General features: G+C 34.1%; 1 protein-coding gene across 1 annotated transcript in view; it reads right to left on the minus strand.

The window, feature by feature from the left end:
• Positions 1-5,956, minus strand: part of ADCY2 (adenylate cyclase 2) — a 1,612,539-nt gene extending 1,606,583 nt beyond the window's left edge. Inside the window, exon 1 of the mRNA XM_053715803.1 lies at positions 5,750-5,956. Within this exon, the coding sequence (XP_053571778.1) occupies positions 5,750-5,956 (207 nt within the window). The remainder of the gene's footprint in view (positions 1-5,749) is intronic.
• Between the last annotated feature and the right edge of the window lie 12,070 nt (positions 5,957-18,026).

Raw genomic sequence — 18,026 nt, forward strand, 5'->3', positions numbered from 1 at the left:
GATAAAAAAAAACTATGGTGAAACTAACACATTATCATTATTACTTTCTACTAATACTCATTGACTAATGGTCAATAAAGGACCACTCAATGCAGTAGAATTGCATAATTAACAAGTACATAATAAAAAATACAATGATTTAACACTTAGGGGGCGATTTATCAAGTGTCGGGCAGACATGATCGCTGTAGTGGATCATGACCGCCCGACATCGATAAATGCCGACAGCATATGTTGTCGGCATTTAACATTGCACAAGCATTTCTCATTGTGCAATGCCGCTGCCTGCACATTTGCTAGCAGGGGGTGTCAATCATCCCGATCGGAGGTGGCGGATGAGTTAAGGAGCAGGGGGTGTCAATCATCCCGATCGTATCCGATCGGGATGATTGCTATCTGCCACCTCAGAGGTGGCGGATGAGTTAAGGAGCAGCGGTCTTCGCTAGCAGGGGGTGTCAATCAGCCCCATAGTATCAGATCGGGATGATTGCTATCCGCCACCTCAGAGGTGGCGGATGAGTTAAGGAGCAGCGGTCTTAAGACCGCTGCTTCTTAACTTTTGTTTCCGGCAAGCCTGAAGGCTCGCGCGGAAACTGCTGCATTCGCAGCATAATAAATCGGCCTCTTACTCTGAATTTCAAATAAGCAATCAAATTTTCTGACAAATGTATTTTTTCTCCCATTTTCAGCACCCCTGTATCATGTGACGGACATCAGCCAATCACAGACTAGTATACGTATACCCTGTGAGCTTGTGCACATGCTCAGTAGGACCTTGTTCCCTAGAAAGAGTTAATATAAAAAGACTGTGCAAAATTTGATAATGGAAGTAAATTGGAAAATGTTTTAAAACGGCTTGCTCTATCTGAATCATAAAGGTTTATTTTCACTTGAGTATCCCTTTAAGTAAGTACCTATAATCAATGAGTATTAGTTACAAGTGCAAAATTAATACTGCTATATCAGTTTAAATTGAAACAGTGTTTACTTTATTTAGGCACTAGAAGCTGTCATCATGCTAAGTGTTGTTTTTTTCATATGGATGATAGAACATTTGTGAGTACAAAGTTCCTTTAATATTGATCCATTCCCATATGTGCCTGCACTATGACACACATTTCAAGGAAAAGCTGAGCTTTCAATTTCTTCGCCAGTAAAGCCAAATAAATTATTTCTCATTAGATTATTATTTTTTTTTCCTTCTGAACGTACTGGCACATTAGTAAAATACATGAAGAAGAAAGTCTTGAATGTAATTCATATTTAACTAATATGTCATTTTATAATAGAGTTCACATATATTATAAGTGGGATATTCTATATAATGTTATGATGCTAATCATTGTTAAAAGTTTCCCCAATAATCATTTAAATCATATACTTATTTTATTTTGCTTTAAGATTATCACCTTTGAGCACAATTTATGTTTTTTCCCAATGTTTGTTTAATGTTCTTCTTCAGTATTTCTAAATTCCAGTTATTAGGGCACACTAACAGGCCAGGTTTTCAGGATATCTAAACTAGAGCACAAGCAAAATAACCAGCTGAGCAGTAACCTTTTTAAAAATCTGCTTTCACCCAAGGTTACCCTGAAGATCTGGACTTTTGGTGTGTAAAATGAATGTAATTAAGAAACACTGTTCTTTTACAATTTATTTATTTACAGTCAAAAATATAATATAATAAAAAATATTATAAATACATAAACAAATAACTCCAGGTGTTGTTTGAAATAACTAAAACATTACATAACCTTTCAGTAAGTCAAACTTCTCAAACTTATATATTATTTTATGATGCTTTTTAATTATGGGGTAAAAAAAAAAAAACTTAGAATTTCAGCAAATAATCTGAAGGATTTTATATACAACAGAGAAATGTTACATTTACTGAAAATAAGATTACATTTTGCTTTGTTCTATGAAAAAGAGTGAACTTCGGAAAGTATAAATAGATATTTCAGTATTGAATAAATGGAGTTTTATCTCTCATTACCAATTCATTTGCGTGATTTAGCCCTATTGTCCCAGTAAACTATGGACATTTCCTGATAGTTTTAACCTAAATAGAAAAACCTTTCAATGAACCTTTTCTTTGCAGAAAATATTATTATTGAATTAATTCAGTATCATGGCCAGGTATCTTTTGCTTTTAAGAAATTCTGTAAAAATCCTTGCCAAACTACCTCTGAAAAGCAGGCAATACTTCTCTAATGTATTATTATTATTATTATTATTATTATTATCACCACCATCATCTTTTATGTGTTTATTTACATAAGTGGATAACACATAACGATAGATAGCTACATATATTTAATACGTCAATTTACAGATGCAAGTAAAATATTTATTCATTAAACTTGTTATTGTTTTAAAAAGACAAATAACGCCATTACTACCTTTTTCTTAGCTTTGCACAACCAACATAATTATATTACTATATATTTTACAACATTTAAACCTCTACATTTTTGCCTGTTTCTAAGCCACTACAGACGGCCTCTTATCACGTTTTTTATTAGCTTTTCCCAACAAGACACTGCTAATCCATGTGGGCCATATAGATAACAATGTGCTCAATCCCATGGAGTTGTGCAGGATACAGCACAGATTGGCTAAAATGAAAGTCAATAGATAATAAATATTCATGTGATCAGGGGGCTGTCTGCTGAGGCTTAGATACAAGGTAATCACTGAGGTCAAAAGTGTATTAATATAACTGTGTTGTTTATGCAAAACTGGGACATGGGTAAAGGGATTATCTATCTTTTTAAACAATACAAATGTTGGGGTAGACTCTCCCTTTAAATTAATTGTTTGCATAAGATCCAGATATCACATAATAAGGCACTAATATAATGTGATACCTTAGAGCATGTTGTCTCTCATGTGTTTAGCTATCTCACTCAGGAGCCACAATGCATTTCTACATCTGAGCAGAACATCAATAAAGAACCAATCAGTAAGTGTGTGTGTGCATGTGTGTGTGTTTTTCTGATATGTACTTAAAGGGACATGAAACCCAAAATTTTATTACATGATTCAGATATAACATACAATTTTAAACAACTTTCCAATTTACTTCTATTATTTAATTTGCTTCCTTCTCTTGTTATCCTTTGCTGAAAGCTGTATCTAGGAAAGCTCAGGAGCAGCAGAGAACCTAGGTTCTAGCTGTTTATTGGTAGCTGCATATATATATATATATATATATATATATATATATATATATATATATATATATATATATATATATATATATATATATATAGTGATTGGCTCACCCATGAGTTCAGTTAGAAACCATTAGTGGATTGCTGCTACTTCAACAAATGATACCAAGAGAATTAAACAAATTAGATAATAGAAGTAAATTAGAAAGTTGTTTGAAGTGGTATTCTCTATCTGAATCATGAAAGACAAATTTTGGGTTTCATGTCCATTTAATGCCAGTGACTAGAAACCTAAAAATTCCTGATGTAAAGTCCTCTGACCAATAAAATAAAGCTTAGCTACTCAGGTCTCTGATGGTTTTAGATTAACCATCTGCTTTTACATATCACTAAAACCTTTTCAGCTACCAATCCCTACAATGTATGTAGGGCATAAATTAGTAGCAATGTATAGAATCGCACAGTGAGCATAGAATTACAAGATAATTCAAGCAAACAATTCATTTAATGTGAGCAACAATAAATCTTTCATACTAAAAGGGACATGAAACCCAAAAAATGTATTTCATGATTCAGATAGAGAATACAATTTTAAACAACTTTCCAATTTACTTCTATTATTTAATTTGCTTCCTTCTCCTGTTATCATTTGCTGAAAGGTTTATCTAGGCAAGTTCATGAGCAGCAGAGAAACTAGGTTCTAGCTGTTGATTGGTGGCTGCATATATATATTGAATGCGATAGGCTCACCCATGTGTTAAGTTAGAAACTAGTAGTGCATTGCTGCTCCTTTCAACAAATTATACCAAGAGAATGAAACAGATTAGATAATAGATGTAAATTAAAAAGTTGTTTAAAATTGTATTCTCTATCTTAATTATGAAATAAAAATTTTGGGTTTCATGTCCCTTTAAGGCATAATTCTAATATCAACAATTTGTAAAGCTCTTCATCTCTTCTTATTCCTGAAAATGTTAAGGTTTACTGCTATAACTAAAGATAGTAAGTTTAAAGAGACAGTATACTTTGATTTTTCTCCTTTAATGTGTTTTCTGTTATCCATTTTACCTACTGGAGTGTATTCATTTTATAAAAATAGCTCATTTATGTTTATTTTACCATTTTAAATAGCTATTTTTGCATGCTGTATCCCGCCTATAATGAACATTTCTGTGCATAAGTATTGTCATTGAAATGCTATGTAAAAAAAAAGGTGAATTCCTGTTCCCAGTGGGTGATGGGACAGAGAGGTACTGGAGTGCTATTTTTTTTAATTGTTTTGAGAGATAAGATATGGAGGATTGTGTGTATATAGAGAGATAAGATAATAAGATCAGCACTCCCTGCAAATTAATTCCAGAAACAACTTTCATATAGATAACTAAACCTAAAGGAACACTTTCTCCATATATTGTATATTCTGCAGATTATGTAACAAGTCATTTAAAACACTTTAAAGAAAACAAATGTTTCAGTACACTGTCCCTTTAAATGTCAAATTCTATGTTTGCAATTAATATAGTAATACAAAAAATCATTGGACTATATATATTCAAACAAATGTATTCTGTTCTTTTAAGGTTTTCTAGAAAAAAAACCTACTTTTTATGAATCAGAATGTTGCTGCCCTCTATAGATTCTAGCAAGTGGATTAAGCTCTGTATTCTGTAGCAGAGGAGGAAGGTCTGACAGTTGATCAGTGAATCCCATTGCAGTATTAATCTCTTCTGGGATTTAAATGCATTAGAGCATTGCTAGAAAGTAACTGATACAGTTTGGTTTTTAAACTAACAATCTAAGAAATTATGTACATGGTATTTTATCAGCCCACCAATGTTACAGTGTTGCAGCTAGAGTGTAATACTCGGATCTTGTCTTTCAGACCTAAATATTTTGGATATGGAGGTGTTTCTTACAGTATATACACAACTATGTAACCATCCTTTCCTCTTTTAGCTCACTGACTCAGGACACCGAAGCTCATAACCCCCCCCCCCCCCCCATCAATTTTACAGACTGGACTGCAAATTTGAAATCATCCAAATATCCTATTTTCTTAGCTTTATTTTAAAACACATATTGTATTCACGTTTTCAAAGGTGTATTCACTAATAATACATATGAAAGTTGTATTCACTAATACACATGCACAAATATAATACACCATTTTTTTTTATATAGATTTGACCTGTAAAATTAAAGTTAAACTCTTGAAAGATCCATATTAATATTAACTATCAACTTCATTAGTCAGTCAATTTGCACAGTTTATTTGTTGTATTGCTAAATGTAAAAATAAAATAACATTAGTAGCTGTGTTCTTTGTAGTTGAAGTTTTTTTTTTTGAGTGAGTCAATATATATACACTGTATATATTTATATATATATATATATATATATATATATATATATATATATATATATATATATATATATATATAGTGTGTGTATAAAACAAATGATTGCCCTGTTTTGACCTTTAAAGTCATACACATTTGTATCTGAGTTGTTAAAGATATAAGCTTGATAACTGGAACTCAAAGTAAAATGTGCTAGGAGTGAAATCTCCTTACCAGTCCAGAAGCAAAGAAAACAGCCAGCAGTGCCAGGCAAGCTCCCATCACAATAAGTAGGAGAAAGACGATGAGAGGATGCTGCTGGCTCATGCAATAATAGGACTCATAGAGCCAGTCCCTAGACTTCTGCTGCTCCTGTCTACTGACCACATCCTCTGTCCTGTCAAGAAAATAGCGTCTTCTCTTCATTGCGTCTTGCCACATTAGGGCAGAAGCAGTTGCACACAGTTTATTCCCTTTAATGTCTATATAGAACAAAATTTCAAAAGAAAGAAGAAACAAAATCAATAGTTCCACTTTGTCAGCTGTTAAATAACAAGGTCCCCAAAGCCAGTATTGTTTTTTATTATTATTATTCTTTGTATATACTCGTCTGGTGTTTTGAGGTTTACCCATGCAGCAGAAATAGTACAAACCAGGGGAAGAGCTGTGTAGAAAGCTCCCGTGACATGATGCCAGGTAAGAGGGGAAGCAGAGTAAATTATACAGTAGGAATCAGCATGAGGAAAGCTGCGAGGTTGCTCTAAGTTTGCAGAGTGTGCTCCAAGGCTTCTGTCAGAGGAGAACAATAAAGACAAAGTGCACGCCCTCTCTCCCACAGCAGCAGCAGCAGCTCTGAGCTCATTCAATAAGGGGCTCCACTCCCTCCCTCTAATAGGAAAATAACACACACAAATACAAAAGCATGCTGTGATGATGGGGTATATTTAAAAAAAAAAAAAAAAAGAATTATTCCACCTGCGTCCTGCAGGATATGGAGGTGTCTCAAGGACTGTTATCATTAGCTGCCAGTCTTTATAGCTTCTATTTCCTATGGCAGTAGCTGGAGGCTGGCAGAGACAGTGTTGCTGGCAGCTGTGAAGTGCTGTATTTCTAGATAGAGCTGGAGTCGCTTCACTACCTATTCTGTTACATGCAGATTACATACTGGTTGGCTTGTTCATTTCTCATTGCAGAGCAAACATCTAAACTTGCAAACACTACTACATTGCAGAAAACCCAGAATGAAAAGAGGGTTTATTTTTTAATAACGAAGGTGATAAAAAAAAATAGCCATCAGTTTTACCATGGGACCTAGATAGTGATGTAAAAATCTGTTAAGTGCTTAGTCATCTGTGTATGAATTTTTGGAACTGCCAGTCTTTTAAAATATGTCAAAGTATTCAATAGTATATTGCTAATATATATAATTTGACATTTTTTAAAGCAAAAAAAATGTTGTTTTTTAATTTTACCTTATATTAAAGGGACACTGTACTCAAATTTTTTCTTTTGTGATTCAGATAGAGCATGCATTTTTAAGCAACTTTCTAATTTACTCCTATTATCAAATTTTCTTCATTCTCTTGGTATGTTTTTTTGAAAAGCAAGAATGTAAGTTTAGATGCCGGCCCATTTTTGGTGAACAACCTGGGTTGTCCTTGCTGATTGGTCAGCACCAATAAACAAGTGCTGTCCATGGTACTGAAGCAAATATTTGCTGGCTCCTTAACTGAGATGCCTTCTTTTTCAAATAAAGATAGCAAGAGAACGAATTAAAATTGATAATAGAAGTAAATTAGAAAGTTGCTTAAAATTGCATGATCTATCTGAATCATGAAAGAAAAAATTTGGGTTCAGTGTCCCTTTAACTCTTTTTCAATTTTTTTTCAAAGCATTTTACACACACAAACACACACATATATATATATATATATATATATATATATATATATATATATATATATATATATATATATATGTTTGTGTGTGTAAAATGCTTTGAAAATTTATATACGGTAAAATTAAAAAACAACATTTTTTTGCTTTAAAAAATGTCAAATTCTAAACGGTATTTATAACTAAGTAAAGATAAAAATGGTTTCCCACCTTCTAGGGGTAGACTTGAATGTTCCTATCAGTTGTAGGTTCACCAATGTTCATAAAGCAGTGGTTTAAACTGTTGTTTCCTGAATCCTCTCCACCAACAAGAGTTGGCAGATCAAAAATATTCTCTGGCTGATTTGACTGGAGTTCTTGTCCAATCAATGATAACTCTATTCCTTCTGTTTCACAAGAATTTATTATAACATTTTATTATTTATTGTGATTGCTATTTAAATATTAGTTAGACCCATTTTGAAATATATGTTTATTTTTTTATTTTTTTTTATTTATTTCTGTAAAATGGATGTTCTTTACTGAAGAAAATGAAAAATAGTAATGGTTGTGGGAAATATAATGTATCAATCAGTAAAGTGAGTACAGTGAGTAATCAGGCCTTAAAGGGGCATGAAACCCAATTTTTTTTTTGTACAAAAAAAACCTTTCTAATTTACTACAGTCATCAAATGTACTTGTTGCAAGCATGAATTAAACAATGTAATACACAGCATTCATGCAAAAATGCTACCATGAAGTGCTCCAGACACATCTACCTACCTAAGTATGCTTTTTAGCAAACGATACCGTGAGAACAAATTCAATTCAATAATCTAAATAAATTTGATTTTTTTTTTTCATTGTACACCCTATCTGAATCATAAAAGAAAAAAATGGGTTTCATGCATCTTTAAGTGCCCTTTTACACAGAGCTGTAACACATCTTTCTGAGGTAAATATACTTGATAGAATTTTTAGAGAGTTCAGTTTACTGTTTCTTTGAAAGGATATTCAAGTTAAAATAAACCCTCTAGTTTAAGAAATAGAATGCAATTTTAAGAGAATTTTCCATTTTCCTTTAAAAAAAAAACAACAAATCTTACTTTCTGTTTAAAAGCATACCTAGAAAGGCTCATGATCAGCAATGCACTATTGTGAGCTAGCTGCTGATTGGTGGCTACATACTCATGCCTCTTACCATTGGCCCACCAGATGTGTTCAGCTAGGTCACAGTAGTGTATTACTGCTCTCAAACCAAATTAAAATGCTCTTACACCTGAAGAAGAGTAAGCACATTATTATTATTATTGCCCTTTTGCTTGCATACAACTATGGGTTTAACACATATTTCTGTCCCTTTAATTTCAATATTTTGATTCATTTAATGTAGCATTCACTACACAGTAGTATTTTTGTTTTGTCTATATAAATGTTAAGAGTAAATATCAAACCAAACATTAATTCTACCATTTTAAGGTCACAAAGACACCATTACCCCTTATAATGGCAGATAAGGTTACAATGCTGCCTGGCAAATAAAATTATGCAATACCCTAAGAGAAAAAAAAAATAAAGTTCATAAGATTTAAAGGGACAGTAACGTTAAAATTAAACTTTCACGATATAGGCAGATCATGCAATTTTTAAACAACTTTCTAATTATCTCAATTAAATCAATTATTTAATTTGCATCATTATTTTGTTCTTTTTTGAAAAGCATACCTAGGTAGGCTCATGAGCAGCATTTCTGGGAGCTAGCTGCTGCTTGGGGGCTGCTCATATATGCCTCTTGTCATTAGCTCACTAGATGTGTTCAGCTAGCACCTAGTATTTAATAGCTGTTCTTTCAGTAAAGAATACCAAGAGAATCAAAGCAGCATGGAATAAATTGGAACATTGTTTAAAATCGTATCTAAATCATGAAATAAAAATGTGGTTTTCCATGTACCTTTAAAACTACTATATCACTACCATAAACAATAGAGCTGAAGATCTGAATTTGAACATTCTAGAAAAAAATCTTATTCTACCATGGTATGGTACATTAGTGTAATCTTTATTGTTAAATATTTCGTTCTATCTCATTTATACTATTGTATATGTCTGTTTATTAAGTAATTAAGCTCCACATTGCTAAAGATCTGTAGACAAAATACATTACAGTATTTGAAATCAGGTAACACTTTCATTTTGTTAGTATAATTTTCCCAGTCAAGAGCAGTTCTGGGATACTTCATTGCTGTGGCCAGTTAGTGAGATATGTAAATTAACTTTTTCTCTTATCTAAGCAATCATTGTGTAGGATTTCCCAAGTTCAGATACTTTTCAGGGAAAAAGGGAAAACCAGAAGTGGACTCCTTGCCCAATGTGCTTAGAGGAATGTGGCTGCACCTCACTGACAAATCCTAATGAAGGCAGAAATGATTATCTGGGATTAGGGATTGCTTGGTATTTTAGCGCTGGACTAATATACTACAGGAAAGTACTCTTCTGTGAAATAATTATTGGGCAAAAAGAAACTGCACCCAGGTGGTACCTCACCATAGAACAAGTTAACAATTTATTGACCTGGTATTCATTCCTGGAGAGCGCTTCTCTTTCTGTATATATTTAGTGGTATTTAGAGCAAAAACATGCAAAGTAAACTATAAATGTGTATTTTGAAGCTTTTTTAAAGGGTTAACCTTTTTTTTATAATGTATATGAAAAAGTCAGCAATTAAAGGAACAATAAAATAGATTCAGACAGATGCAATTTTAAATTACTTTCTAGTTCAGTTATTTTATCTAATTTACTTTGTTCACCTGAAATCTTTTGTTGAATAGCATACCTAGGTAGGCTTATGAGGAGCAATGCACTACTGGGAGATCATTGGTGATTAAGGTGCAGCAATTAGAACAATAATATATATGTGCAGCCACTAAACAAAGGATACCAAAAGAAAAAAGCACATTTGATCATTGAAGTAAGCAGCAAAGAACATTAAAACTGTATGCTCTATCTGAATCATTAAATAAATGTTTTAGTTTCACGTTCCTTAAAATGTTTAGTAAATTTGTTTTAAATTTATTATGAAAATTACATGGATTTTTTGATTATCTACAACTGAACCACATGACTCTAATGCTCATTGGCTGATAAAGACAACTCACAGAGAAACATTTAATTTTAATCAACACATGAACATAACAATGTAAAACATTTTAAAGCATTCTCATTTAGATGACAAAGATACGTACCTTTAATTTAACATTCATTTTAAGATAAATTTAATTTGTTTATTTAAATCTAATCCTAGGTTTGTCTCTGATCCAGCCCTTATGCTTTCCATTGGCCGTGTTCGAAATAATGTTTCAGATGTTATGTTAAGATGGAATGTTCTGTGTCTGCAGGTCATACTGCCTGATATTTCCTGTCTCTACAGCAATACCACAGGTGACCTCATATTGGTGATAACTAGGCAGCAATTCTCCCACTGCGTTATTGTTGTCATATTTAAATATGTAACGGATGATCTATCGTCTCTTCAGCAAAGTTTTTGTGTTTTATGAGGTACCATAAATATATATAAAAAAATATTCTAAGGTTAAATTTTTTTAGGCTTAGACACAGTTAACTTTGGATCTAACTTACACATACATTTGAGATGTAATTAAAAAAACAAACAAACAAAAAACAAACCATAATTAAGGTAATTTTGAAATTTCATTTACTATACTATTATAACCGCCCCACTTTGGATTTATGATTTATTTTAATAATTATTGCTTTTAACCACTTCAGTTTTGGGGGAATAATACAACGATGTATGCAGATTTATTATGATAAAACTGAAAAGGCGATTTCAGTCAGAGTAGTTGTAGATATTTGCTGGTTATTTTACAGGCTTATTTCTTACAGATCAATATTTCAATCTTATGCGACATCCGGTGTGTAATGTAAAGCTTTTAAAATTCTCAAGTTCTATGTCAGTTATGTTACAAAACCATTATCACTTTGATCTACTGCTTGGAAGGGTATCCAGCTGGTTTGTATCAGAGATCACATTGGTGTGTGTAAGTATGTGTATATATATATATATATATATATACACGCACACACCAACACACACACATATATTTATATAGATATATATATATATATATATAGTACATATATATATATATATATATATATATATATATATATATATATATATACTATATTAAATAAAAATATTAAATAAAAATATGTAGTGGTGCACAAATTATTTCTCAAATTCCAAGACTCTCTAAACCGTGCTGGCTGTCCCAAATAATTTACAATGCCATAAATAAAAGAAGGATTGAACGATTTTATCAGTCAATCAAAGAGGGACACAGGCCGCACTGGTTAGTCAGAGTTTTTATTACTATATAACTCTAAACAACCAAAATCAGAACGTCTACCCTCCACCCTGTTCCTTAAATACGGTATATACACACAGTAAAATACACAGATATTTGAACAGACTGGCCAGCTCACTATATTATTATCATTCCTGTATCATTCTCACGTTCACCATATACGTACAATGTATCAACTTAGGCTGCAATACACTAGAAACTGAGGGGTGAAAAACTTATACATTTATGTCATCATAGTCCGTATGTTTTTACGGGGCCCCAAAGTTGCAGCTGTTACAAACAAGGTGGATATTCAATTTCCAGGCTCTTAAGTGTAAAAACACGCTCTGGTTCTGAACTCGATTCCTTTACACCAAAACGATGTGACAGCTTGATTACAATGTTCATACTTGTTACTTCATACTGTGATAAGAATTCATGAGTGATTCACATACGGTCTCTCAAAAGGCAAACGCACAATGTACCCTGGCGGAACAGACCCGGCTGTCAGATGCAAGACTTTATTATATCATGTCATATAAATGATTGAAACCAATTGAAGCCCAAACATGTTACATTTTATTGTGGCATTTTGTAGATACTTATGTCCCCTTCATCAGACAAACAATTTGTGAACAAACAAGTTTTTATAGTAAAAGATTAATATAAACTCTCTCCTTTCTTGCCACCAGTAGTGTACACCAGAAGACACCAGAAGGGATGGTATCACTTAAATGTCACTATAAACTTTAATACAATTTTGGCAAATCCTGCGAGTGCTTCATTCTTAGATTTATATAATATATATTCGTCCAAAGTTTTCGTAACGAATATTCAGGGAAAACTGAATATTCATTGGCTGCACTATTCGGTATTCATTTAATTTAAAATAAAAGGAATAACGATTCTTAGTTAAACATTTACATTCATTTTCAATAAACAGGGGAAAAATTGACATGTTCCTAAAATACTTACCTACAGGCGCTGAAGAGCAGGCTAACCCGCTCCTCTTCACTCAATAACCAGGTCCACGTTAACTGGAGACTTAGGGGCCTATTTATCAAATGTCTGTCCAACATGATCCAATCAGTGGACAGCACTGCTGGTGCAATGCCACCCCCTGCAGATTTGCGGCCAATCATTCGCTAGCAGGGAGTGTCAATCAACCCGATAGTATTCGATCAGGTTGATTTCTGGCGATTGCTGCCCGCCTCCTCAGAGCAGGCGGACAGGTTATGGAGCAGCAGCCTTTAGACCGCTTCTTCATAACTTGTATTTCTGGTGAGCCTGCAGGCTCGTCAGAAACACAGGGCATCAAGCTCCATATAGAGCTTGATAAATAGGCCCCTTAGCACGCTCTGCAGTTAGTGCAGGCCCCAGGAGCCGAGCACACAAAACCTCTAGTTAGCACGTGCCTGGATCTGGAGTGAAGAGGAGCAGGTTAGTGCACTCTCCAGTGCATGTAGGTAAGTATTTTAGTATTTTTTTAACAAAAGGAAAGGAATATTGCTGAATTCTGCAATATTCATTCATTTTCATTTATAGTGATTTCGCGAATAGTTCGCCGGCGAATAGATCCCAGTGAACATAGCTTGTTCGCGTTCGCTGCAGCAGGCTAACATGTGCAATGTTCGATCCGCCCCCTATTCGTCATCATTGAGTAAACTTTGACCCTGTATCTCACAGTCTGCAGACACATTTCAGCCAATCAGCAGCAGACACTCCCTCCCAGACCCTCCCAGCTCCTGGACAGCAGCCATTTTAGATTCATTCTGATCCTGCATTCTTAGTGAGAGGAGGGACAGTGTAGCTGCTGCGGATTTTATAAGGAAATTGATGGCTAGGCTAGTGTATTCAGTGTCCACTACAGTCCTGAAGGACTCATCTGATCTCTGCTGTAAGGACAGCACCCCAAAAAGCCCTTTTTAGGGCTAGAACAGGGGTCAGCATCCTTCGGCTCCCAGATGTTTTGTAACTACATTTCCCATGATGCTCAGATAGCCTAAAGAGTGTCTCAGCATTGTGGGAAATGTAGTTCCAAAACATCTGGGAGCCGAAGGTTGAGAACATCTTTTTTTTTTTTTGCCTGTGTAATTTTGACTGTGAAACATCAGTCTGCTAGTGTAATCTAATTGCAGCTGCCTGTCTGCAGTGCCATCACTCATATCTGTTGTAACAGTAGTGTAAATTTTATAAAAAAAACTTTTTTGACTGTGAAACATCAGTCTGCTAGTGTAATCTAATTTCAGTTGCCTGCCTGCCAGTGTGTGTGCCAGGCCCACTTGCTAAGTGCCACCACTCATATCTGTTGTAACAGTAGTGTAATTTTGTAAAAAAAAACTTTTTTGACTGTGAAACATCAGTCTGCTAGCGTAATCTAATTTCAGTTGCCTGCCTGCCAGTGTGTGTGTCAGGCCCACTTGCTAAGTGCCACCACTCATATCTGTTGTAACAGTAGTGTAAATTTTGTAAAAAAAAACTTTTTTGACTGTGAAACATCAGTCTGCTAGTGTAATCTAAGTGCAGTTGCCTGCCTCCCAGCGTGTGTGCCAGGCCCACTTGCCAACTAGTGCCACCACTCATATCTGTTGTAACAGTAGTGTAAATTTAAAAAAAAACTTTTTTGTCTGTGAAACATCAGTCTGCTAGTGTAATCTAATTGCAGTTGCCTGCCTGCCTGCCAGCGTGTGTGCCAGGCCCACTTGCCAACTAGTGCCACCACTCATATCTGTTGTAACAGTAGTGTAAATTTAAAAAAATAAAACTTTTTTGACTGTGAAACATCAGTCTGCTAGTGTAATCTAATAGCAGTTGCCTGCCAGCGTGTGTGCCAGGCCCACTTGCCAACTAGTGCCACCACTCATATTTGTTGTAACAGTAGAGTAAATTTAAAAAAAAAAACTTTTTTGACTGTGAAACATCAGTCTGCTAGTGTAATCTTATTGCAGTTGCCTGCCTGCCTGCCAGCGTGTGTGCCAGGCCCACTTGCTAAGTGCCACCACTCATATCTGTTGTAATAGTAGTGTAAATTAAAAAAAAAACTTTTTTGACTGTGAAACATCAGTCTGCTAGCGTAATCTAATTGCAGTTGCCTGCCTGCCAGCGTGTGTGCCAGGCCCACTTGCCAACTAGTGCCACCACTCATATCTGTTGTAACAGTAGTGTAAATTTTGTTTTAAAAAAAACTTTTCTGTCTGTGAAACATCAGTCTGCTAGTGTAATCTAATTGCAGTTGCCTGCCTGCTAGCGTGTGTGCCAGGCCCACTTGCCAACTAGTGCCACCACTCATATCTGTTGTAACAGTAGTGTAAATTAAAAAAAAAAAAACTTTTCTGTCTGTGAAACATCAGTCTGCTAGTGTAATCTAATTGCAGTTGCTTGCCTGCCAGCGTGTGTGCCAGGCCCACTTGCCAACTAGTGCCACCAATCATATCTGTTGTAACAGTAGTGTAAATTTTTTTAAAAAAACTTTTTTGACTGTGAAACATTAGTCTGCTAGTGTAATCTAATAGCAGTTGCCTGCCTGCCAGCGTGTGTGCCAGGCCCACTTGCCAACTAGTGCCACCACACTTATCTGTTGTAAAAGTAGTGTAAATTTAAAAAAAAAACTTTTTTGACTGTGAAACATCAGTCTGCTAGTGTAATCTAATTGCAGTTGCCTGCCTGCAAGCGTGTGTGCCAGAAATGTTAGGTGATTTATGCCCTTTATGGCTTAAAAACAGACTCTGCATCAACTATGTAATTTTCCGTGGGAGTTTTGCCATGGATCCCCCTCCGGCATGCCACAGTCCAGGTGTTAGTCCCCTTGAAACAACTTTTCCATCACTATTGTGGCCAGAAAGAGTCCCTGTGGGATTTAAAATTCGCCTGCCTATTGAAGTTAATGGCGGTTCGCCCGGTTCGCCCGTTCGCTAACAGTTGCGGAAGTTCGAGTCCGTCGTTCACAAACGGAAAATTTTAAGTTCGCGACATCACTATTCATCAATTTTCCCTGTGCATTATTTTGGCTATTCGTTTAGTTAAAATTAAACAAATATCCCTTTTTTCGAATGAAAATTATTTTGTTTCAAATGGAATGCAAAAGTCTAAGATAGATAGATAGATAGACATACATAAAGATAGACAGACAGATAGATAGATAGATAGATAGATAGATAGATAGATACATAGATAGATAAAAAGATAGATGACAGATAGATAGATAGATAGATTAATAGATAGATAGATTGAAAGTAGATATGTGCATTCATTTTTTCATTCTGTAATGAATTCAGAACTAGTCAGAGATCTGGACTTGCACAGATTTCAGTGTGTTGCACTTTTACAAGAATAATTGTGGCTCCAAAAAGAGCCCAATGCGGCTTGCGGCCTTCTAGTTCTGCGTTTGTTACTGAACGAAAAAAGCGAAAGCTTACATCTGATACATAGATATATATAAATGTATGTGTTTGTGTGTGAGACAACCTTGTTTGCTCTCAGTGTGTTTGGTTGAGAGCAAGGATATGCAGATGCTGTAGGTTAGCACTCAGGAAAGAAGAGACCATGAAGTCAATTTTGGGCTTATCACCATTTGGCCAAATGCTTTAACAAACTCTTCACTTGTATGCTTTTAGCCTAGCTGTGTGTATTTAAAGGGAAAGTCTAGTCAAAATTACACTTTCATGATTCAGATAGGACATGCAATTTTAAACAACTTTATAATTTACTTTTATCATCAAATTTGCTTTGTTCTTTTGGTATTCTTTGTTGAAAGCTAAACCGAGGTAGGTTCATATGCTAACATCTAAGCCCTTGAAGGCCGCCTCTTATCTCAGAGCATTTTGACGTTTCTTAACAGCTAGAAAGCGCTAGTTAATGTGTGCCCTATAGATAACATTGTGCTCACTCCCACTGATTTATTTATAAGTCAGCACTGATTGGCTAAAATGCAAGAATGTCAAAAGAACTGAAATAAAGAGACAGTCTGTAGAGGCTTAGATACAAGGTAAATCACAGAGGTAAAAATTATATTGGTTATGCAAAACGGGAATGGGTAATAAAGGGATTATCTATCTTTTTAAACAATAAAACATTCTGGAGTAGACTGTTCCTTTAAACACTGATTGCAAACACAGCTTTACTGGTGAGCACCTTGGACTGTGAGTTTTGTCAAATGGTGCAAAGAAATAGAAGACTTGAAATTTGTCTGAAAAAATCTATTATTTCCTTTAAATTTATGGTAAGTGTTTTTGCATTGTCTTTTCATTATGTAGTTTTTGTTTATGCAATTTCAATGTATCAAAAAGCCTTTTAATAAAGAATGACTATAATGAAAGGTCCCATTATGAACCTAATCGTCAGTGTGTGGAAATAAAAAATGGAAATAAATAATCATTTAAAATCTGTCCTAGTAGCTTTAGTTTCTGTTATGCTGCATAATTAATTATGTTAATTTGGCAAGTCTATACCTCCCTAACCACACAAATCATATTTGTAGCTTTTTTACTTACTTTCTTAATGTTCCTAATTCTAATATTATATTTTTAATATATTTATATTTGTTTTATTTATGCATCTATAGAAATTCAGTGTTTCAGCCTTGTGGTTCATCACTTTCTAATTAGATTCATACAGCTGAGCAAACTACATAATTTAATTTTATAAAATAGCCATTTGTCTTAGTAAATTAATTTTAACCTTTTTTATCTTAAAAAAAGAACAGATTGTTTTATGAGTTAATTGATGGCTGTTAAATTATTAATTTTAAGGATGGTCTTGTGGAAAATAATTTTTGTATTCATCTTTATTATTTATTTAAAAGGAGTATTAATTATGAGGGATTTAATAATATGTTATTGATGAAATTTATCATTAAACATATTAAAGTTAAAAAAATGATTGATAGTCAGAAGATGACAAATTGTCGTGAACTTGATACTAGCACATATTTTAAAGGAACACAAACTCCAAAATGGGGTAAGTCAAAGAATATAGGTATATATGTGAACCTGCCAATCAGTGGTTAACTTCCAGTAGTGCATTTCTGCTCATTTGTCTACCTAGGTATGCTTTTCAACAAAGATACCAAGAGAACAAAGCAAATTAGATAATAGATGTAAAATGAAAAGTTGCTTAAAATTGCATGCTCTATCTTATTTGTGAAACTTTAATTTGACTTGATTGTCTCTTTAACAACTAAATATAACAACAACAAAACTAGTTCTATTTAAAGGGATATCAAAAAGTGCTCCTATAGTAAAAACAAATATGTTAAATCAAAGTAAGCATAC

This window comes from Bombina bombina, chromosome 5, assembly GCF_027579735.1.
Source record: "Bombina bombina isolate aBomBom1 chromosome 5, aBomBom1.pri, whole genome shotgun sequence".
Classification (NCBI taxonomy): domain Eukaryota; kingdom Metazoa; phylum Chordata; class Amphibia; order Anura; family Bombinatoridae; genus Bombina; species Bombina bombina.